Source organism: Amphiprion ocellaris, chromosome 14, assembly GCF_022539595.1.
Source record: "Amphiprion ocellaris isolate individual 3 ecotype Okinawa chromosome 14, ASM2253959v1, whole genome shotgun sequence".
Classification (NCBI taxonomy): domain Eukaryota; kingdom Metazoa; phylum Chordata; class Actinopteri; family Pomacentridae; genus Amphiprion; species Amphiprion ocellaris.
Genome location: NC_072779.1, coordinates 12,347,823 through 12,370,525, shown reverse-complemented (window position 1 = coordinate 12,370,525; position 22,703 = coordinate 12,347,823). Strand labels below are relative to the sequence as shown.

The window sequence follows — 22,703 nt, the reverse complement described above, 5'->3', positions numbered from 1 at the left end:
TTTGGAAAGTCTAGAAGAGCACATGCTCCCTGCAATCTCAATCTCCACATTTACAGGCTGCTTTTTATTATGCTAATGTGTCTCCTTGTATCTTAGCACATGCAGGTGATAATCGGACATGAGAGATGCAAGGAAGAGATAACAAATACTGTCAGTCCTAAGTGACACCAGTTAGTATGACATGCTGCATGGCTGTATCCCCTGTCAAATAAAACTGATGCACAAAAAGAAGAGGGATTTTTAAGCAACACCACTTGATAAAAGAGGAGGATATACCTGTGTTCAGTCAATGTAAACTCCTCCCGAAACCTCCTCTTTCTTTGTCGCTTCGAGGTCCACTGAAGAAACTGGAAGACCCTCCATAAAGACGGATGAGGGAATAGTCTCTGGAAGGAGAGAGGATGCATGGAATACGTTAGCATAATGAAAAACATCCACAGACTGACGGACTTTGAGGTGTGCTGGCACTAAGTGCATGAGCGCTCATGGCTGTCCTACTGGCAAATCCTCAAGTGCATAAATGCTCTGATGTGAACTTTCTGTAAGTTTGCATGTCTGCAGACTTTCCTGAGGGACTTGTTCATAGTGAAACTGGCGACTTACTGTATGAATGTAGTTGTCCAGCCCCCAACAAAATGGAAAGTTAAGCGTAGATGGTGTAGGGAGGAAATATTGGTGGAAGTTTTACGAAGTGGCTGCATCTGACAGCTGACTGTTATGATTATTGCACATATGTAGATTTTTTTGTATATTCAATCAAATATTCGTATATGATTTCTGGTTCTTTGTGGCATTCCTGAGTTCTAGAGGTTTGCTAAAATGCATGCATGTATTACAGAAGTGTGCACACATGCGGGTACCTAATGCAGGAAGCTTAAGAACTTTTTCGCTTGTTCACACCACTAAGCAACTTTCATTCAAATATCTCCACCTTTGAATCTAGTATCCAGTTCAAATTCATGCAACGGTGCTAGTTCTCATAGAAATGTAAAGCCAACTGGTAATCAAATTGAAAAGGAAGAGAAGAAATCGTCTTTACAATGCATGTTGTAAAATTTTCCACCGTCAGATTACCTAAATATAACACTGCACATTGTGGGTAAGTTACTCTGCCCATACATCATCCCAGCATGTTCTCCTTTTAAGACATTCTTCTCACCACCATCTTGACTAGAGCTCACCAGAAACCATGTTCTGGTGACTGAAGTCAACTGGAAGAAAGTTCTTTGGTCTGATGAGACCAAAACTCAACTTTCTGGCCATGAGATTAGACACTATGTTTGGCAGACACCAAGCACTGCCCATACTCACAAACACACCATCCCCACTGTAAAGCATGGTGGTGGTAGCATCATGTTGTGGGATACTTCTCAGCAGCAGGCCCTGGAAGGCTTGTAAAGGTATGAGGTAAAATGAATGTAGCCAAGAACAGGGAAAACTTGGTAAGAAAAACTTGATACAATCTGCAAGAGAACTGCAACCTGGTAGAAGACTTTGTTTTCCTTCAAGACTAAACCTACATTGTACAGCCAAAGGTAAACAGAAATGGTTTAAAGACAATAAGATGAATGCTCTGGAGGGAGAGCCCAGACTTCAATGCTGAGAACTTGTGGCTGGACCTGACAGAGCTTGAGCAGTTGTGCAAAGAAGATTCCGGTAAAATTGCAATGTCCAGACGTGCAAGACTGACTGAGGTCCATCCACACAGGCTGTATGCTGTAATTGTGGTCAAAGTACTGAAATATTGACTTGAAAGAGATGAATAATTACACAATCATTTAATTTACATTTTAAAATTTCAATATTTGACACAACTTTGTAGAAATCTGTTTTCACTTTGACGTGAAAGAATCTTTTTTATGTAAATTTATGTCAGAAAACCAAGTTATGAGGACTGTGATTCACTGTTGAAAAGCAATAAAATGTGTCCATTCTGCCCCGATTTGTCAGCTGGCATCTGCTTCATGCTTTTGGTCTCAGCACACTCCCTCGGCTCTGCTCCACTTTAACAACAGAAATATATCATTTCTGAAAAAAACTGGACCCATAGTTTATCTCTCAAACATAAACATATGGCATAAACAAAGGCTGTTGGATCACACAGCAACACGCAGATGTCTTCGCGTCTCACTAAAATAAATTAGTCATATCTTTATTAAAATGTGTTCTACTTTAAGAGAGGTTCATCAAATGCATGAGTTTAAAATGCACTCTCTTATCTACGCAACTGTGTTCCAGCTAATTTGAAGGTTTGTAAATTAAAGTAGGAAGGAACGGAGGTAATTAAGTGATCATATAAACTCACTGTCACCTAATCATCATTGCTAAATGGTGAGGAATTCATGAGACGACCTGCATTCATTCATGCGTTTAATTGTCTCTGGTATTTGCTCTTATTACAAAGAGTTACTGATTTAAGTCCAAATGGTCATTGACTTGTGTCTCTGCGATGTGAAAGAGAATGCTGATGAGAGGCCACATTAAGAGCACAATGTGCCGCTGACAGATGGAGAGCAGTCAGAAATGATGAGACAGTGGGTGGAAAACTGTGCAATCCCTGGAAAGTGAGCAGCAAAGCATGGCTGCTCCCGTGGCCCGTCAGCCAACCAGCCACAGAGGATCGGGGCCACCTCAGACAAAAAAAGAAAAAAAAAAAAAAGCCCAACACTCAGGTTGCAGGAGAAAAATCGGCCTCTGGAGTGCATGCCACTCTTCTGCCTGAAGCTGCAGATGCAAGTCATTGATTCTTTGGAGCACGTCACCAAATGACCCTAATTGATAGGCTGTGAACGAGGTCACTCTATATTTTTCCCCCCTCTCTCCTGAATCCGAGACAAGCTTGGAAAGCAGAGGAAGGAAGGAAACAAGGGGGGAAGATGCAACACACTAACCTTTAATATGTGAGAAGGAAAATGGCTGCGTACCAGCTCTATCTCTACAATTTTCTCTTTTCATTGAGGAAAGTACTATTTCATTCATGCCATTTCCGTTCATTCATCAGCTGGGGCCAGCCTAGACTCACAGTGCCATCTCCACACCAACATTCTTATCAATGGGAGTGACGTCAGCAGTGCCTGCAGCTGGGGGGTGGCGGTGGTGAAGGAGGGGGGGAGTCACGTGGTCCAATGAGGGTATATACAATAAAGTTGCGCTGACCGTGGTGCTGAAAACATTCACTCAATTGTACATTAGCACCAGTGCTGCCGCCATACAACCACAGCTTAACAACTAAAAGAAGCGCCAGTTTGATGTATATTTCTTTTTCCTTGATGTTGGTCACAAGCTGAAGAGAGAGGGGGGACAGCAGAAATTCTCTCAGGTGATCCACTATTCATGAAATAATCTTGGCTTTACCCGTGCGCTGTGAGTTTCACCATTTCCCCACCCCCCAGTGGGACTCCAGGTAAGTGGAACGGAATCTCATTCTGTATCATTCATAAGTCATTCTAACCAGAACATTTTCTTAATGTTACTTATTCAATTATTATTACTTTAAGTGTGTTTTCTGTTGGTTCCTTTTTTTTTTAAAGGATAAGTGATTAGTGTTTCATGGTTGTGAGGTGTGTCAGAATTTCTTTTAAAAAATCGCAGCTTTATCAGTAGAATTCGTCAATTTGCTGCAACTGGACGACTCTTAGTTGTCTAATTGTGAAGTAGACACAAAATGTGACTATTTTATGTAGCTTTTTTTATTATTAAGCAGTATATTTTGTAACTTTAGCTTAACAAGTTCTATTTTGTAAACTATTTTTCATTTTTTTGACTGAAACTTTTTTCTAAATTGATAAATGAACACATTTATGGACAAAACAAGCCTTTATGAATATATTAATCTACATAATAATGATAAGTGCAATCGCAAAAAAACAAAGAAATCTGTTATTTTGTATTTGTATTGAGGGGATAAATGAGAAATTAAGGCAGAGAATTATGTTTAATAAATATTTCTGTGCGCCTTCCTCTCAAAATCCTCAGCAAAATTTCGCCTGAGATTTTTTTTTTTTTTTTAAACGGGAACACTACAGAAATCGTGACGAATTTTAGGATTCGAAATCCAGGTTTTAAAAAACGCGATTTAAACAGACAGATTTTAGCTATTCAATTTTAAATAAATCACAATCCTAAACATTTATGGTAGGCCACTTGCCTTAGTAAGCGTGTTTGTTTCGTTTCCCACTTTGCAGAATCAGTTTATAAAAATGGAAATAATTAAAATTTGGGCAGTAATGCCAAAATTTGCGTCTGCATTCCACCACTGCCTCTGAGGAGAAACACGCTCACACCACACAAGGACAAAGACGCGCATTGCCTCTGACTGGTCCCTCTTTCATTCCCTGGTGCAAAAGGGGTTTTGTAGTCTAAAATTTAATATCCAGTTCATTTACAATTTGGATGGACCACTCAGGGACCGGAGGGTTAAATAACTCGACCGTAGCCACCAGCTTTACGCATCACTTCGCCGTGCGTTCCGTCTTCCCAGCAGTGTTCTGGTCACATCGCTTTGACGCATGGAATACCAAAATCACTGCTAATACAGAGACATAGCTGGGATCAGTTTGTATTTTCTGCATTTTTTTTTTTTTTTTGGTAACAAAAAGGGGCTTAAAATGGGAGGTGCGCGCAGTCTGGTTGTGTTGGCTTGGAGAAGGAGGTGAGACATTTTCCATACACTAGAAGCTGAGACAATTCAATTCCTTGACGTGCATTTCTGTACTCTATTGTAACTATTTGCTCGGTTAAATCTCACGAGCATGACAAAATATGCCCGATCATGTTTTAATGTCAATCAGTAGATCTGCGTTGTGCAAAGATAATGGCTGGGGAAATGCGCTCCTGGAAGCAAAAAATACCCAATGTTTGGCTTCGACGCGCAATTTCTCCATGCAGATTAAAAGACATGAGCAGTTTCCGCGGTAAATGAACGAATCACGACTGGTTTATACGGTCAGATCAGAGATTCAGCTTTGTGTATCCAGCTGCGCTGACAAAAAAAAATGGAGCCAATTCGAAATATTAGAAGCCATGATTGATTTTCCTTCGACAACATTCAGGAAAAAAGGCCAGAAGAGAAAGAATAGTGCACAACTTTATTTGTTCCATTTGGCACGTCTTATTAGACTGCTTTGTCTGCCTGCTTTGCTCTCAAATTTTTGCACAATTGAACAAAAACTGCTCACAGTCTTGTCTGCTTTTGTATGGTGGTTTCATAGTGAAAACGCATATTGTTTGGAAATCATAAGCTGGTGATCTAAATTATATTTTAAATATGTGACAGGCTCTGCTTATCAGTGAAATATTCTTACCAGAAATCCTCTCTGCATTTTAGACTGGCCTTTCCTCAGAACATCTATTTAGTTTTTGAATGATCCTGATATTCTCGTTCAAAGTCCACATGATCGTGACTCCAGAGCAAAGGCTCTACCAAATGAAATGTGAATCGTTTTTCACGTGTCTCCTGCCTTTCTCCCCCTTCCCTGTATTTCTTCTTCTTCAGGTGCTTAACCTCCCTCCTGCCAGTTCTGCATGGTCATGACCTGTCATCACGCCCCTTCCACAGCCCACCTCATCCTATTGGTCCTGTTCATTGTCACTCCGCAGCTAGCTGGCACCGCCCCTGTGTGGGGTGAGGGAGGGGAGGGAGGGGTGGAGGGGCGCACCCGGACAGACCACAAAGAGGAGGACAGCCTTGCCGCCTTTCTCTCGCCCCCACTCCAGAGTCTCTCCAGCCCTGACAACGCCTCGCTAGACCGGGGTCGGGGCCCGGGTCAAGATAACCAATTAGATAAAGTGAGAGACCCGGCGCAGGTGCTCGCCGTCCTCCTGGAGGCCCTGGACCACCCGGGGGACAGTGAGATCCAGGCGAGCAGAAACAGAGACTGGGAAGAGGATCAGAGCCAGGAGCTGCCCTCCACGGAAGGCTTGGAGGGTGGCGAGATAAGGAGAACAGAGCAGACGGAGGGGGAGGAGGGGAAGGAGGGGCGGGGGGCCGATAAGGCTATTGAACAGCTAATTGTAGGCCATTTGACAGCTGCTCAGGGGTATGACTTGAAGGAAAGGGAGGAGCAGGATAAAAACACAAGGTCGGAGGATGAACAAGGGTGGCCTGCAAAGAATGTGGAGCCTGATAGTGTAAGTGAGGAGGGAGGGAAGGGAGAGGAAGAGGAAGAAGAGGGGCAGGAGGAGGGAAACGATTTAGAAAGTTTCTTAGACAAGGCCACCTCACAGGGAGACAATAACTCTCTGCAGCGCAAAATAAGAGGCTACTTCCAAAACATTGACTTGGGTCTCCAAGATAATGAAATCCTGCCTCCTCTGAAGGGCTACAAGGCATATAACACTCAGCTGGCACGAGCTGGAAAGAAGCAGCACTGGCAGGAGAACCAGTCCCGCAACAGACCCGTCAAGGGGGGCAACTTCATGGATGACTTTGAGGATGATGGAGAGGAGCTGGAGGAGGAGGTGGAGGAAGAAGAGGAGGCCCTCTCCCACATGGAGGAGGAGGCGAGGGCACGTGCAGAGAAGCAGGAGGTGCTCCGGCAGCAGGAGGAGGCGGAGCGAGCCAGAGAGGAAGAGCAGAGGTTGGCAGACATTGCCTCTGACATGCTGCTGCAGTACATGGGGAGGAAACAGCAGGCCTACATGAAGCCCCGGCAGAAAAGCAGCATGGGTGCCGCCGGCAACACGGCCGAGGACAAGCGCTCAGAGGAGGTCCTCCCCGATGAAGACGACCTGGACCAGCAAATGATCGACAGGCTGATTGAGATCAGCAGCAAGCTGCACCTGCCTGCTGATGATGTGATTGAGATTATTAGTGATGTAGAGGAGAAGAAGAAGAAAAGGAAAGAGTTGCAGCAGCAGCCGACCAACAGCAATCCTGTTGTCCCGCGCTTCAGGCCTCTGGTACCTCCTCCTCTGGCGGCCCCGCCTCTTTACCACTACACAGCCTCAAAAAACCCCAAGAAAGCCCCTTATAAGTACAACAAGTCCAACAAGAAATGGCACAAGGACAAAGTCAAGTCATACAAGCAGGACTATTGGTATAAGCCTCAGAAGCAGCTTGACTACTGGTATAAGCCCCAGAAACAGTTTTTAGCCTTCCCCTCCTATCCATACTACCAAAAGCCATATCGAGCCTACTACCCTGTTTATTTCCCATATCCTAAAGCACAGTATTATGGCAAGCCCTCCCCCTCCAGAGACCAGCCCTTCGGCCCCCAGGAACTTGACCTCCAGGCCCCAAGGCGCAGGCACAGGGCCGGGGGTAAGAACCGTGGACAGGGCTGGAGGCAGCAGCCACCACCTCGCCTGCCTCTCACCCCTTATATCTCTAACTATATCCTTCCTCACCCACGGACCTACCAACCCCTGCCCCCTCCCAAACCAATAACCACCCCCAGGAGAGGCAGGCGACCACCGTACTACTATCCACAAGTCACACCAGGAGATGACTATGAGGAAGACGGGCTGGTGCCTCAGCTGGACAGTGAGGAGGAACTGGAAAACTTTATTGAGAGGATCTACATGAAGCGCAGAATGTATTGAGAGACTTTTTTGGACATTTGTCAGATCCGAGAGACTGACGAGGTGGAATAGATATACAGTAGCTGGGGGAAAAGCTAAAACAGAGGTGAAAAAAAAGACTCAGATGAGTTGATGAGTTTGGAGCCTGATGGAAATTTAAGGTCCGAGAAGTAAAAAGTTAGATTTTATGTTGTTTTAATTAATCACTGTAGTTCTGTTGATTTTCTCAGTCAGGGAGAGGATGAAGGAGTCCCAGTTTAAGCTCCCTGTAACCATGTTCAGCCTCTTGCTCAGTTTACATTTTGAAACAGAACATACCATGGTGTATGTCTGCCTCCATTCAGGTCAATCTCTGAAGCTCTTGCATATTTTAGAGATTTCAGAGGACACTCACACACACACACACACACACACACACACACACACACACACAAACACACACACACACACACGCACATACACAGATAAACACACACAGGCACACCTATACATCAACATACATACATAAAATCACATTTTTGACACATTCACAAGCAGATGTGCCCATTGTAAGAGAATCATGTTTACAACATCACTTTTTAACTTTTGTTTTATATTCTGTATGTCATATTACAAAACTAAAGTAGTTCAATGACTTCTTAGCTATACAAGTTAAAAAAAAAAAGAACTGAACACTGCTATTGTCAGATGTTGACAGTATATTTTTGTTGTATTTGATGTGTGTAGTTGCCTTTCTTATTCCCGATTGGATCAACTTTAAACAGCTGCAATTTGCAAAAGGTGCCAAATACACACATTTCAGTTTTTGAAACACAAGGTTCAGATTTTTGCCTTACAAGCGCCATGGTTCTATAAGGGAAATATCATATTGCATAATTATATCATCACAGCCGGTCCCATTGTAGAAACCCTGTGGACTCCAAAAGCACAAACTTAAAAACTAAACACTTCCAACCTGGTGGACTAAGGGTTTTCAATCATTTTGGGATCCAGAAGTTATTATGTCAACATATTTATGGCAGATCCACCATAATACGTATGACCACAACCATGCACTGCTCCTTGACTTTGCAGCAGTATTTCATGTCTCATTTTTTCCATTGCTCATCTCTAATTCACATTTACTTTGTGTTTTTTCACACACACGTTGTTTCTTGCATCATGTCCACAATATCCAGTTTTCCTTTTTTTCCAAGTGAAAAAAAAAATACTTGAAATCAGTCTATCTGTTTGTTCTACAGCCTTTTTAAACAGTTTCCACCAAGAGGCTACAAACATTTCTGTTCATTTTCAGAAGAAATTCATTGAAAAGTTTCAGGCCGGGGAGTCAGGGATTGTGCTTAAACCGTTAAATGCACGTCTTTCTACTTGCATCTTAAAAAATGAAAAAAAAAAGAACAAAAAAAAGAGAAAAAATAAAACAGTATGGAGAATTCAAAGTGGTTGTTTTCTCTGAATAAACTGTGAACATAAAAAAATAAAAAGAATTTTCAAAGGAAGAGGGCCACTGTGTTCACAGTGAAGCCATCTGTCTTGTAAAAGGAGAGTGTTGTTGTTGATGTCACCTTTAGCATTGTAAGATGTACAGTGTGAAATAAATATGCCCGTGCAATGTGTAAATAACAGCATGATGATTACTAGTTTTGCTATATGATAAAAAATAAAAGCAATTATTTTATTAAAGTTCAGTTTTTTAATGGCTTTTTGGCGAGTGCTATGTTGTATTTGTATAGCGGCAAATATAGCAGGAACACATAGTTCTTAAGTAGCAAAACAAGCTCAAATGCACAAAAGAGGAAGACAATTGGCTGAAGATTAGCGAGTGCACGACTCCTATATGTCACAATCCCATCATTATGGAGACAAGTAAAGAAAAAAAATCAATAGAGGAGGGTTATTATATTCCCAAACAATCAAAATCAACACCGAAGCATCAAGAATGGGAATGAAAAGGGGAGGAATAGTGAAGAATGGAAAAATTCAGAAGTAGGGAGGGAAATGGTAACTGCAGTGATTGATGAGTCACATGACTGCTGGATGAGTCATCCATCTGTACACTTTACTGCGCAGGACCACACACTCACACACATATACACACACGCACACACACACACACGCACATTCTCTTTGAGCTGTATAGTAATTTAGCTGCTGGCATTCAAGATAAAGATTGAGTCATGTTCGCTCCTGCCTCGAGCCTGCCAATCGGCCGGTGGAAAGGTGTTGGGTAGATAGGTTTTTGCCATATCTTGTTTCCACACCTCCCCTTCACTTTCACATCACACAGGCAATATGCCCTTCTGCTAGAATTCCTTGAAGTGATTCTGGTTGCCACTTGTTTGGCATCAGAACAAACTTTATGCATGCTGTCTGTAGTACTAACGCCGACAGCGACAAGCAGCCTGTGAATATGGTCTAATCACATGTTATCTTGCCAGCAGCTGATTGGAATGGCACCTTTCATGGCTTCATCTTGGCTTGCTGAGTGATTATCGGGCACCGCGTTATGAATTCAGTTATTCATTTATAGCTTCTGTGGATAGTCATTGACTGACTTTAGAATGAATACATCTATTTGTTGTAGGTTTCATTATTGAGGGTGTTTGAGCTCTAAAAACAACACGGCTGGTCACTGGCCTTCAGCCAGCTGTGCTCCAGGGACAAAGAAAAAGATGCAATGACCAGTGTCGACAGGACTACAAGAGCAGCTGGCATCTGAGTAAGAGACTGTTTCTGAAGCATTCATATATACCCAACAATGCAGTGCTTTTATTCAAGCTGTGGTTGTATTTTTGGTAGGAAAACGCAAAAGAATAGTTTGACAATTTTTGATATTCGTCAGTAGGTGAGAAGGTCAGCATCTTAGCTACCGACATAATAATGGAGTAAAAGCACTCTAGCAGCTGGTTCCCCCCTTTCCCCCCACTAATTTTACACATTGCACATTTCAGTCTGTTTACTGATGTTGGGGAGTACAAATGCCTTCATGAACAAAGTATAAAGCTGTATGAAGTCTGATATTAGGCCTGTAGTCACTGGAGTCAGTGTTGGTTGGAGTTAAAAACAAGATGTTTTAAATGGAAACAAAATGCAAACAGTCTCAGCAGATTCTCCAAAGTGTCTCCATTTTAGTGATGCAGGCACCAGGTTTTCACAATGGAGAAGAATGTGTAGAATATAAAAGTTAATATTTCTGATTCTGCTGCATCCATTTGGATTCTTTATTTAAACAGTTCATTGTGAGTCTGGAAATGTTATAGGAGACAGTGGAGTCCTCTTCTAAGTATTCCTGGACAGCTGAGAGTATCATATACATTTAGAATTTTTCTGACTCATAATTTAAAGCTGCAGTAGTGGATTTTCTTGGGCTGCATGTAGGTAGCACAAAACAGCAGTGAACACAACAATTCACTATCAACCTTTGTTGCTGATCTTTACTGATTTATACACCAAACTAACATAAAGCAACATCGTTTTGGGTTTATGGCCACCTGGCAAATTCCACCCCTCATTCACATTGTGGCTCTGTTCTTCCTCTCCATCATCTCCCGAGGGAAATGTCTGACTCTTAATCTGTTAAAGGTTTACCAGTGGAAAACAACAATACACATCCCCAAAGTCTCTGGCAATGAAAGGCGATGACACTAATTCGATGTCAGGTGGGGCCTGCTGCCCCAGTGCTGTTTGATTGGCTGGCTGCCACATACTGTTGTCATGTTTTCCTCATAGTTGGCAGAAGCAGACACCTCAGCTCTGCTTTTAAAGGTGAATGAGTATTTTAAGAGGATGATTTCAAAGCTAAAGGTAGCTGGAGGTGGAGAAACCAATAATAATGAGGTGCATATCCGAATTGGATGACTCTGTTTAAGAATAATTCACAAAGCATTTTAGTGCTAAACGTACGTTCTAAGTCTGAGAGAGCCTAGAAGACTTCTGCTTAAAGTTAGTCAAATGCAGTTTATTTTAATTTGCACTTTAATTTCAGAGTGATTAACTTAATATCTTAGTTAAATATGAACTCATTTAAATAGGATGTATTTAGAGATTTAAAGAATTAAATAAATTTTGACTGCACTTACAGTTTACTATTTAAAAAAAATTATAGTTAATTATTTTTAAATTTCTTAATTTTGTTAAATTGTAATTGAATTTAAACAAACTGAATCCAGTCTTCTCCTCCTTTACATACCATGCGTTGGATACATTCACTGACGCAGTCTGGTGTCAACCTGTCAACCATCACTGAGGACATGTACGTCGCACGGTGAGTCAATTAATCCAGAAACCTGATGTCATCCAAGGCAATGGGGGTCAACCCCACCCGAGGGCTCTGCTGTCCACCAGATGATTTCTTTGATGTCACCCAGCAAACACCAATGACAGACGTCCCGACTCCCCACAGTGGAATTTCTTTACAGAATTTCTTCACATCTGTATATGACATTATCGAATTAAAACTTTAATATAAAAGATCAGATCACAGCAGTATGGTGAGTGGTTGTCAAACTGTTTTGTGCTGTAAGGCCAGTCAGATATTTCAATAAAATTTAATGTGTTTTAACCTATAAAAGCAGCTAATCCTCTCAGTGATTGTTTTTATGTTCCCAGCTGTTTTACACTAATGTGTCAGAATTGATGGGTTGGTGATCTATTGAGGCTGCATGCAGATCATTGAATGAGTGCAAAACACTCTATCGGCTTTCACTGCAATAACTGGCTAACATACAATAAATATACACCTGTATGAAGTCTATGTGATACAGTATATAACGTCAATTCAGTTCAGTTTTTCTCCATTGCACAAAAGATTTCACAGGATTCACACATGAAGATGTGGCTAAGCAGGCGTACTCTGATAATACACGATGTTCACACTCAGAAGCTTATGAAAAGAAAGTCTTCATAGAGTGCTCTTTCCCACCTTGTTGCTAAGCTGTGGACAACAAGAACCCTGCTGAGACATTGCTATTTACATTCCTGTTTCTGTGAAATATATCGTACAATTGAGATTTTGAATTTTTCCAGCACAACAGGAAAATTGTGTGTCAAGCTTTAGATCACATTACATCCTTACAGTAACCATTTATATTTTGCCTGGTGGGAGTGCTATAATTAAAATGCAATTTGAATTTTTCAAAAGGCTCCAACTCTCACAGGCAGGAAATTTGGTATACACCCAGCTCCTGGCACAGAAGAGTCTGACAGCACAACAATTCATCAGTAATGGCCCCAAGAAGCCCATGCATTTACAGGGGCAGAAATGTGAGGAAAAATGTCAGCCATTAGTAGTGCGAATATTGAATACCCTTCAAAATATGATTAAATAATGATCGTGGAATTTCTACAGCAGTAGGACTTTGGCTCAACCTTTAACTTTAAATGTCAGCATGACATTGGCTAATAGAATTTGCTATGCATATCTATGTATGTATGCAAAGTGTGGAGTTTACACTGTAGTAATGAATGAAAAGAGCAAAATGATAAACACTGACTAAAGTTGTGCTTTGCCGAGAGCTGGAGCAACAGATGCATTTACACACAGCGTAAAAATACACGAACATGTAAACAACATAACATGGACCAAATCATTGACAGAAATGAGTCATATTAGGTTGCATGGCAACTAAAAGTATCTTTGTTAGTTTTTTATTTTAAATTCAGTAGATGGTGTATTCGTATGCTCTCTTTTGATGTTTTTTCCTCTTTCCTTAGTCCTGCTCTTTTCTATTTTACATGTTCTATTATTTCAGCCAGGAGATTTACAGATGATGCTGGTTAAATTAATGCAGCATCCCTACTCCTCTTTTCCTGTCTTTTTGCACAGGGTAATTCAGCCTTGTTGGCGCTCTGTTAGGTGTGTCATTTTGCTTTGAGAATCTCCCATCAAACTGCTGATTTCAACACCTCTTGTGCGACTGACAAATGCTGCTAATTAGTGTTGTAACCTGTAACATGTCCCACTTTTGTTGTAGGATTTATAAGTGTGATTAAAATGACTGCAGAGTGAAAGACCAAATCATGATGGGATGCCTCTACTGATTCAGCAAACTCTATGGTTCCCTATATTTAATAAATTACTACTAAGGGGAAAAAAAGTCTGATTTAATGGTTGTTGCATTTACTAGTTCACTGTGTGTATTTTGATTTGGTTAAGCAAAGAATGAATTTTGATTGTAATGCTCCAAAATCTTAGAGTTTTAGTCACTATATATAGTCTGATTTAACTGTTTAAGTTTCACATTACTAAGCTTTAAACAGCTGCAACTTGGTGGTTTCTTGTTTTGAAATTTGTTAATCTCCTGGGTCTGAACTGCAATGAAGAAAAATTTGTGAGAAAAACACAAGTTACGGCACCTCTGGGACAAAATCGAATCATAAAACTTTTGTATACACCTCAGAGAATTTCCGTTTCCAGCACGCACGACACATTTTAAGACCTGAATTCATATCTGACGTCAGGTTTTTTTGTTTAAGCGAGTCAAGTTGCTGACACATAAATGACTGAACAGGATATCTTTTTTTTAAGATATCCATGAAAGATGTCAAGATGTTTGAACTTTACCAATGTAAGTCAAAGAGCTTTTCAGATGAAATCAGAATCTTTTTCATTGCGATTCACTCCTCCCCATGTTTGCTGATTTGTCTGCTAAACTACTATTGTTGAACATAATACGCCCCATCAACCATGCTTTCACCAGCCATTAGGACAACAGAGGCAGAGCTGCCAAGGCCTCTCCCGTGAAACTGCGTCCTTTGTTTATGATCTCTGCAACCCTTGTCTTTTTTGCTCACTCCTTTCATCTCCTCTTCACCTTTCTTTGTTCAGCTCTCTACCCTCATTCCATCTTCTCCCTTTTTTCCCCTCAATTATCCATGCCCCCCCACTCCTCCCTGATGCTACCTAACACCCAATCTTCCTCTCCTTTTCTTCTTTATCCTCTCTCCATTTCTTGTTTTGTATGCAAGCCCCAAGGGAGAGAAATGGGTGAAAAGCACTCTCTCTGCACCACTGTCACAAAAGACTGGTGAGTCATCTCCACTTATGTTCCTGTCTCCCTCCTCCCACAAAAAAACCACACATATACAGGAAAAACACTCAAATTACCTGCCGTGCACTTACAGGAAGACACGTACAGATGCACACACATCAGTCAGTGCGCCGGCACACGAGAAACATGCAATTTAGAGACACACATGCACTCCACGGCTCGTCAGAATAACCCTGAAATTAAAACCCGAGTCATGTAAATGTGGTTTAAAATCAGCCTTCACTGATGTGTGCTGCCTATCATATCTTAAGGGATTATTTGAAGTTTGGAGAGGCAATCTCTGTCAACAGACAGCTGTGCGTGCAAAAGATGCTACAGAACTGAAGGAGAAAAAAATCAAATAACTGGTGGATGTAAACGACAAAAGAGACAGAAATTCCCAGGGTTAGTGATGTGGTTTTGGTCTCGTTTATCCACCTACGGTCTATGAGCCTCAAAGCAAATGCTCTTCCACCATCTGCTGGTGGAATTAACGCTTTACAATGCAGTCATGGTGCGTCTGTGCACAAGATGGCATCCCTGAATGAACACTTTGTACACAGAGAGACACACTATCTATCCATCTGTCCTTGTTACCTGCATGGACAGTGTTCAGAAGAACTATTTGGATGCTTTACTTCAATAAAAGTACCAATACAAATGCGCAAAAATCCATTACAAGTACTTTCACCCTGTCTAAGGGTAAGAATCATCGACATGTTGCAGTTGGTGCTGGTGGAAACCGGCTTGTTTACTGTTGGGTAGTTTTCTTTGCAATTTAAAATAAGATAATAGTCTGTTTTGTGCATTAAAGCAAATGAACTAGTTTGCAGATAAATATAGCAAAATAAAAGGTTACAGCATTTCTGTTCTGTAATATAATGAAACAGAAGAATAAAGCGGCATGAAATGATACAAACACCGCTAAATAGTACTTACTTTGTAAACTATAGTACCTCAGTTACTTTTCAAAACTTTGATGGTTTTCATCATAAGTCTCACCTGATATTTTTGCAAGTTTAAAAAAAAAACCCAAAACAATAGGATATGATCACTTGTCAAAATATTCAAAAGACAACATGTTTAGAAAGACCTGAATCAAAAGGTCACTGATTAATTCACTGATAATCAGTGAAGTGACTTTACGGAGTATCAAAAAACTAATTTTTTAGTCATAATTTGTCATAATAAGTCTCTGTAACAACAACAAATCAAATCATTTCCTGGCGTTTCATATATTAATTGTGCTTCTCGAGATTAACAATGATACAGGAACAATGCATGCATCAATTTTGTTTTCAGTGTCAAAGCAGACTCCACCTTAGAGACATCAGAGCCTTCACCTTATTACTCTTTACAGAAACCTGCTTGTGAGCTATTCAGACACATCAAATATTGAAAGCCTGGAGTTTCCGTTTCACACACAGCGAGGGAGGGAAGAGAGCAGAGAGGCAGACGGAGGCAGGGGGGGACAGATGGGCCAGAAGAAGACGGGGAAAAAGTCAAAGAACTGGTGGGATTAGGAGGAAATAACACATCAGGCACCCTGGGAGGGAGACACACGAGCAGGGATGGAGGGAGAGAGGGAGGAACGGGCAGAGAGCACTGAATGGTAAGGAGAGGATGAATGTTTACGACTAATCAAGTGCTTGCCTTGAGTGTAACAGTAGAGGCTGAGCTGGTGCAAGCAGCTGATGATTGACTGGCTGATAACCTTCTCATCAGGGGGTTAAGAGGACATGTTTTTTAATTCTGCTGCTTCTCTCTCGAACCTTTAGTGGGACGATTTCTACCCAGGCTGAGACACCGAGTCAGAACTGCAGCGAGGAGTGCAACGAGTCTCAAAACCTCCTGGAATCTGAGGAGGACCAGGCGGACAGTGGAGCCTGTGATGGAGAGGTAGAGCCCAGCCAGGTGACATAAACCAGCACTGATATTAAAAACTCTGAACTGACATCCATCAGAGGTAATGTAAGTCAAATGAAATAATAATTAGACAAAATGACCACTTGTTTTTGCTTTTGGTGTGCCACTTGGTTGGTGTGATTGATGAAGGCTGAAGAGGACCCGTCTCTAAGTGGTGCAGAGACGTTACCACCGGAGACTCTGATAGAGACAAACACACAGGACGATGCTGACTGCTTCCCATTGTCCCCCCTGCCAACAGAGGAAGAGCCGACCCTCCCTTCAGTGTCATCTCATCCCTCCAACACACAGAGTAAGACACACACAAAGCTGACTGATTAATAGGGCATCTCTGTAATTTGTAACCAGCTTTTGCACTGCATCCAAGTGTGTTATAGTTGATGCTGGTGTTGGAGTTTTTTTAGCTTATGTCTTCACAGATCATCCATCTGAAGCCTGCTGGTACTGTATGAGGTCTCTCGACTCAGACTATCGTCCTGAAGCCACTACACAGGTTGTTTTTTCTCACTGAACACCCCATTTCATACTGACACACTGTGCAACGCAGACGACAAACTGAACAAATAACCTCTGTAACTTCTTCAGTTTGTGTTCTTGCATGTGCATAATGAATTAATCTAGAGGTTTAGAACAATTATTAAGTGTTATAGTGCATGTTCCAGATCTGGAATGAAAATGGGGTTGTAGTGTTAAAGAATTTAATTCTGGGTAGGTCCCTTATGGTGCAGAAAAGAAAAAAATCTGGACTACTAAGGAAATGACACTGTGACAGTTTGGTCATTATCAGCGGAATATTTATGTGTCCCAACTGAATAAAACCTGTCACTAAAGTAGAAAATGCTAATTTAAGATGGATTTTCCTATTCATTTTTGCACAGAATTTCTTTTTTAATGTTCCTCAGAGCTTCAGTATCAAGCAACTGGGCTTTCCTTTTTGGTTCTTGAGTTCTGGAGGATGTTCCACCTCCCATCCAAGAGGCTTGTTGAGTTCTGCAGAACAGAAGAAGCCTCTTTTTCAGGAATCAAAAACAGATGTTCTGTTCCTGTTTTTACTGAAGCTCTAAGAATTATCATGACTTGGATGACCTAAAATGTACACAGAAATTTGCAGTGTTGAGAATAATACTATATAGTGTACACTAAAACCAACATTTTCTGTGTTGTTGTTTATTTGTCATTGATTGATGTGCAAGAAACACAAACAAAAAGCTTAATTTGGTGCAAAGAAACATGATTATTTTAAGATAATGTGATGAACTGCAGTCTGCATCTTTCTTAGTCGAAATAAATAAAGGCCAAGTAATAAGAATATAGGTGACATTACATACTGTCAACAGCATTAATTGTCTCTATCCTTTAAATTTGTGTGGAATAAATTTTATGATTTGAGGGACATTTTACTCTGAACTATATCATACAAAATTCAGAGATTTTTATAAATCCTGCAGAGCTGCAATGATGCACAAAACATTTCAGCAAGAACTGTTCCCGTCTGCAGAATGGATCAGACAGCTGTACAGAAACCAGATGAAATGTTAATATTAAAATCTCCTTTTCTTTGCCTCTGCTATTGCAGGTAATTTTCCAATTAAACTGTGACGTTATTGCTTTTGAAGTCAAGTCACATAAGCTGCTAAACCATCTTCTACTATTCATTGAGCTGCTTAATAATTTAAAAAAGTCAATAACTACAAAAACAGAAATGTGACTCCCCCAAGCTGGAACATTGAGTATCGACACTCAGACTGGATTACAGTAATGAATCTGATGGCTCAGAGAATAGTGTTGGATATAATCCATCCAGTTTGGTTTTCTCTGAATGTAAGGCAACCTGGTATGAGATGAGTATCCCAATAAAATCAGCACCATTCATTCATTCATTCAGTGTCTGTGGAAACAGCTCCAGGATTTCTCATCATTACAATCGGCCTCAAATTGACATGTTAAAATCAAGCTTTAAAATAAGCAGCAGAACTCTGTTTCAGTGCAGTTTTTCTCTTTATGACAACACATCTCTCTACTGTCCCTGTGTGGCAGGAAGACTCAGATCCTTCATCACCACTGCCCTCTAGTGGCCAGAAAGTGAGCTACCAGACAGACCCTCGACCCCACTTTGGGGTAGCCTGGTCCTCTCACTCCACATGTCGCCCCCTGTGGGGCAGTGAGGGGCCCTGCTGGGGACAAAGGAACCAGGAATCCCCCGATCAGACCGACACCTGTCCCCACTGCCATCTGGATTTGCCCCTTGACACATTGCGCTGGCATGAGGTTGGCACAAACACATATAAAAACACACACAGACATAAATAAAGACACATTTCCAACCAAACATACCACCGTTTAGGTCACTATGTTTACTAGAGAGCCTCTGATTGTTTTCTTTTGTCTGCACAGGCAAAGTGTCTGCTGTTTGAAGGACTGAGGAACTCAAAGAAATGAAATGAGAAAATGAGTTCTTTTTTTAAATCTACTGTCCTTTTTAGGAAATTCTCAGGAAATTCTCAGCACCTTATGGTTCAGTGCTATATCTGCTTGTACTAGTAAACAACTGTTTGCTTTGTCAAGTCGATTCCCTCTTTCTCTTTAACTTAATGTTGAATTTCTGTGATGAAACTCTTTCTTTCTCTTGAAAGTGAAAGCTATAGGCAGACTAATGAGAAGAAACTGTAAACACTATTTCTACATATGTACTAAGTTTAGCTCCTTTTAGAGGCAGAATATTAATATTTTATACTTCTTTTAATGAAATGATTTTATCTTTTTCATTCATTTTCTGGTCTATGGCACAATGTAATGTAATGCATGTAAAATACATAGAAGTAATAATAACAATGAACAGCTGATTTTATTTTCTAATATACCTTCATTATGCTGACCAACCAGGAATTCGGACATTCTCTCCACGTCATTTTTACCACTTTAGATTGTGTGGTACTACATTCTAAAAAAAGGCCTTAAAGAGGATCATAGGTTTTTAATTACTGGCTTTATTAATGGTTAATAAATGATTTATTAATGCTTCATAGATCAGTGATGAGTCATTTGGTGTTATTGGGTTGGATAAATCTCACTGTCAAATTATGTTTTTCTGTGTTAAACACTGCTAATCTATTATTAAATTCCAAATCTGTGCAGTTATAAACATTAATGAGTTAGTAAGGGTGACTTTACTCTGCTAAATGATAACATGGTTTGCTGTTGTTATTCTTTTCTTAAAATGCATTTTTATTTATTTTATTGTTTCCTAATTTATTTTTATTTATTCATTCAAATTTTAATTAAACGTGAAATACTTTGAGGTATGAAAGCCTCATTTGTAATGTAGCTGTGTAAGAAAATAAAGGATGACAAATAAGAAACTTAGATATCAATAAAATATTAAAAGCCAAAGTCAGTAAAATAATCCAGTAGGCATAGTGTTTAGAGCATTTAAGTTTCGAAAACAAATGAATCAACTAAAATAAGAGCAGGGCCAAGTATTAAAGCTGAGCATTCTACTGAACCGGCTGAAACTGCAGCCATGGGTTGATGAGGACACAAAAGAGTTTGATAAAGTCCTTTTGAAACAATTCAGACTGCTGCATATGGATGACATTTGTACTGACATGAATGATAATCTGTCAAACTTAGGGTGGAGTAGCACCTGAGAAACAATCAGTGTGAGCTCTGCTTACCTTGACATAATGGATGATTGAGTGATCAGTGATGAGTGTTGGTGGAGGAGTTGGCAGAAGTTGGAGGACAGCTGGGGTGGACAGCAGCTCTGGGGGTTCCTGGACTGGTACAGTGGTGGTTAGAGGAAGACCTGGGATCAGTCCATGCTGGACATCAGTAGCTCCAGTACCAGCAGGCGATTGCAGCTGACCAGGCCAAGGATCTCAGGAGACTGGAAGTCCATTCTGCTCATCCAGAGCCTCTTGCCCAGCAGCAAAACTTCCAGTTGCACAGAGTCTGTTAAAGTATATGTTAAAATATATTATTACAAACAAATAAGTGGCCAAAATGGTGTATAAAACTTCATTTCAACAATTAAAAAACAGTTTGAGAAAATGTTTAGACATCCTGAAGATTGTATGCTGAAGACATTCAGTCATAGTTAAAATCCAAATGTTGCTGTAGTTGGGTATTTTATTGATATTTTGGCATACAATAGGTTTACCAATACAGAGATTTAGTCTGTGAAGGTAAGTCAAGCCAGAGCATTGGCAGGATGACAGTAGTGACCAGTGGTTGGTTTGCTTGTAGGTGCTAATCAATGACAAAAGGTCAGAGATCAAATTATCTTACAGACAACAAAGTGGTGATAAGATTTTAGGATTAGGAGACTGTCTTCAGATATTAATTACTGCTGGAGTCACATGTGAGTAAAAACCATAGATGATTAACAACAATATAACAAAGAATGTCTCTCAGTGGATATGCATTGGCTAAATCTGTATTCATCCTTACATACTACGAAGCAATTTTGACAAAGCAAGGCTTCCTTTGTGTAAGCCAGCTCGACAAAATGTAAAACCTCAGTCGGGAAAAGTGAATATCATACAGTGGTGGTTATCGATTTTCTTTGTTACAACAGACTTTCTGCTTCTGTCACGATATTTGGTTTTTCCTAGTTTGATTCCTGTTTTTTTCTATTCTCTTTTTGGAGAAAAAAATTAAACGCAATGAAATCCACAAGATGCAACAGCCTTGCTGAAAATGAGTGCTTGCATATTTTTACATTTTTGAGTTTTTCTATTTCATGTCAGTTCAATGTGAGTTATGTATATTTAGTGATATGTAAATTGCAACTAATTAACTAACCTGCTAAACTAAGATGACGGCTGTGATAGATGTCTTAACTGCTTAACATTAGCATGTTAACGTTGTCATCATGAGCATCTTCTATGCAGGAAACACAGGCAAACAAGAGAAAACTGGTAAAGAACAAGGGAAGACACAAGACCATATACACAGAAAACTAAATCTATATAGTCTAACAAGATACAAGTGAAACTAATAAGGGTGGAGCAGGCAATCAAAAAAGGAGGGAAAACACATAAAGGGCCACAACCACAAGAGACACAAGGAAAAGGGTTCTTGAAATAAAACTTCTAACAAACTATGAACAAAACCTATCTATCTATCTATCTATCTATCTATCTATCTATCTATCTATCTATCTATCTATCTATCTATCTATCTATCTATCTATCTATCTATCATCCATCCATCCATCCATCCATCCATCTATCTATCTATGTGACCTGCAAGCTGCACCACCTGCAAGACCCTGAGCTGTCATTATAACTATATTAATTTTTATTTCAGTTTATTTTAGACAGTGATCTCCACTGTGTCTGACATTCTGGGTCACCAATGAGGCATCACTGACTGTTGCCAGATGAGCTGCTGATGGCTCACCAGGAAAAACACAGAAGTAGGGGTCAGAGCTCCAGTCGAGATGGGAACAAGCGACAGAGATTTTCAATGAACTGTGTTTTAAAGGAGCCCATAATCGGGTAAGCATGAGATTAATTGACAAAGAGGTCTTATTCAGTAGCAAGTGAAGTGCAATGCCACTCCAGCCAAATACACTGAAAGATTATACATATCATAGTTAGTTTGGTTAAGTGTTATGTTGTCAGGACCGTGAGTGTGAAGTGTAGTGTGTTTGTTGACTTCCAGCCACATTTCTTCTGCAGTCTATGTCAAAATAAAAGTCCAAGGCAATTATAATGTTACTGAAGAGTAGGTACATGATGTGTAGTGTTACTTTTTCATGCAACTTGCTATAGTAAGAGCTACAGAGAAAGTATCTGTGCTGAAAAGTTCTGCGATGTAATGAAACATCTGTGGAACCAAACCCAATCCAAAGCTCTGCAATGTAGTGAGACCGTGAGAAGTGAACTGCAATATAGTGAGGGACCACTGTACTATAAATGTATTTATTCTGCCAACTTAGCCACCAAATGAATTGTCACCCTCCTTGGCAAGATAGTGGTGTTGGTGCTTTGGGAATTGTGTTCAAGTTCTGGGTTGGAGCGCATGCTAAAACAGCAAAACGTTTAAAAAAAAAAAAAAAAAAAAAACTGCTGAAAATCAACCCCTTTCAGGTTTCTTTTTTTCTCCATTTCTGCCTCTGCTTCATCTTCTCTGTGAAGCTGGTGTGTGGTGGCTCCTGGGCAACTTTAGCATCAAGCTGCCCAGGCCTAAAAGTCACGCTCTCTGTGAACCAAGTCATTAACA

General features: G+C 40.5%; 2 protein-coding genes across 3 annotated transcripts; both read left to right on the top strand.

The window, feature by feature from the left end:
- Positions 1–3,154: 3,154 nt before the first annotated feature.
- Positions 3,155–9,222, top strand: si:dkey-175g6.2 (GRB10-interacting GYF protein 2). Of its 2 annotated transcripts, none has more exons than XM_023291448.3 (2): positions 3,155–3,403; positions 5,495–9,222. In XM_023291448.3, exon 2 carries the CDS (start codon positions 5,524–5,526, stop codon positions 7,540–7,542), a length of 2,019 nt encoding a protein of 672 aa, XP_023147216.1. In that variant the 5' UTR covers positions 3,155–3,403; positions 5,495–5,523; the 3' UTR covers positions 7,543–9,222. The 2 variants fall into 2 exon arrangements, with proteins under 2 accessions (XP_023147216.1, XP_054873273.1); XM_055017298.1 differs by lacking the exon at positions 3,155–3,403 and adding an exon at positions 3,853–4,651.
- A 6,783-nt stretch (positions 9,223–16,005) lies between these two features.
- Positions 16,006–19,500, top strand: LOC118471721 (uncharacterized). Its single transcript, XM_035957772.2, has 6 exons — positions 16,006–16,161; positions 16,328–16,463; positions 16,605–16,767; positions 16,895–16,968; positions 18,513–18,743; positions 18,870–19,500. The coding sequence occupies exons 1-6, from the start codon at positions 16,121–16,123 to the stop codon at positions 18,912–18,914; spliced, it is 690 nt and encodes a 229-aa protein (XP_035813665.2). The 5' UTR covers positions 16,006–16,120; the 3' UTR covers positions 18,915–19,500.
- Positions 19,501–22,703: the final 3,203 nt, after the last annotated feature.

Bases quoted from the DNA above. Each gene is read 5' to 3' on its own strand.
- si:dkey-175g6.2 (XM_023291448.3), top strand. From the start codon at position 5,524: ATGGTCATGACCTGTCATCACGCCCCTTCCACAGCCCACCTCATCCTA.
- LOC118471721 (XM_035957772.2), top strand. From the start codon at position 16,121: ATGGAGGGAGAGAGGGAGGAACGGGCAGAGAGCACTGAATG. The intron at 16,162-16,327 runs GTAAGGAGAGGA...TCGAACCTTTAG, and splicing joins CGGGCAGAGAGCACTGAATG to TGGGACGATTTCTACCCAGG. The intron at 16,768-16,894 runs GTAAGACACACA...ATGTCTTCACAG, and splicing joins TCATCCCTCCAACACACAGA to ATCATCCATCTGAAGCCTGC.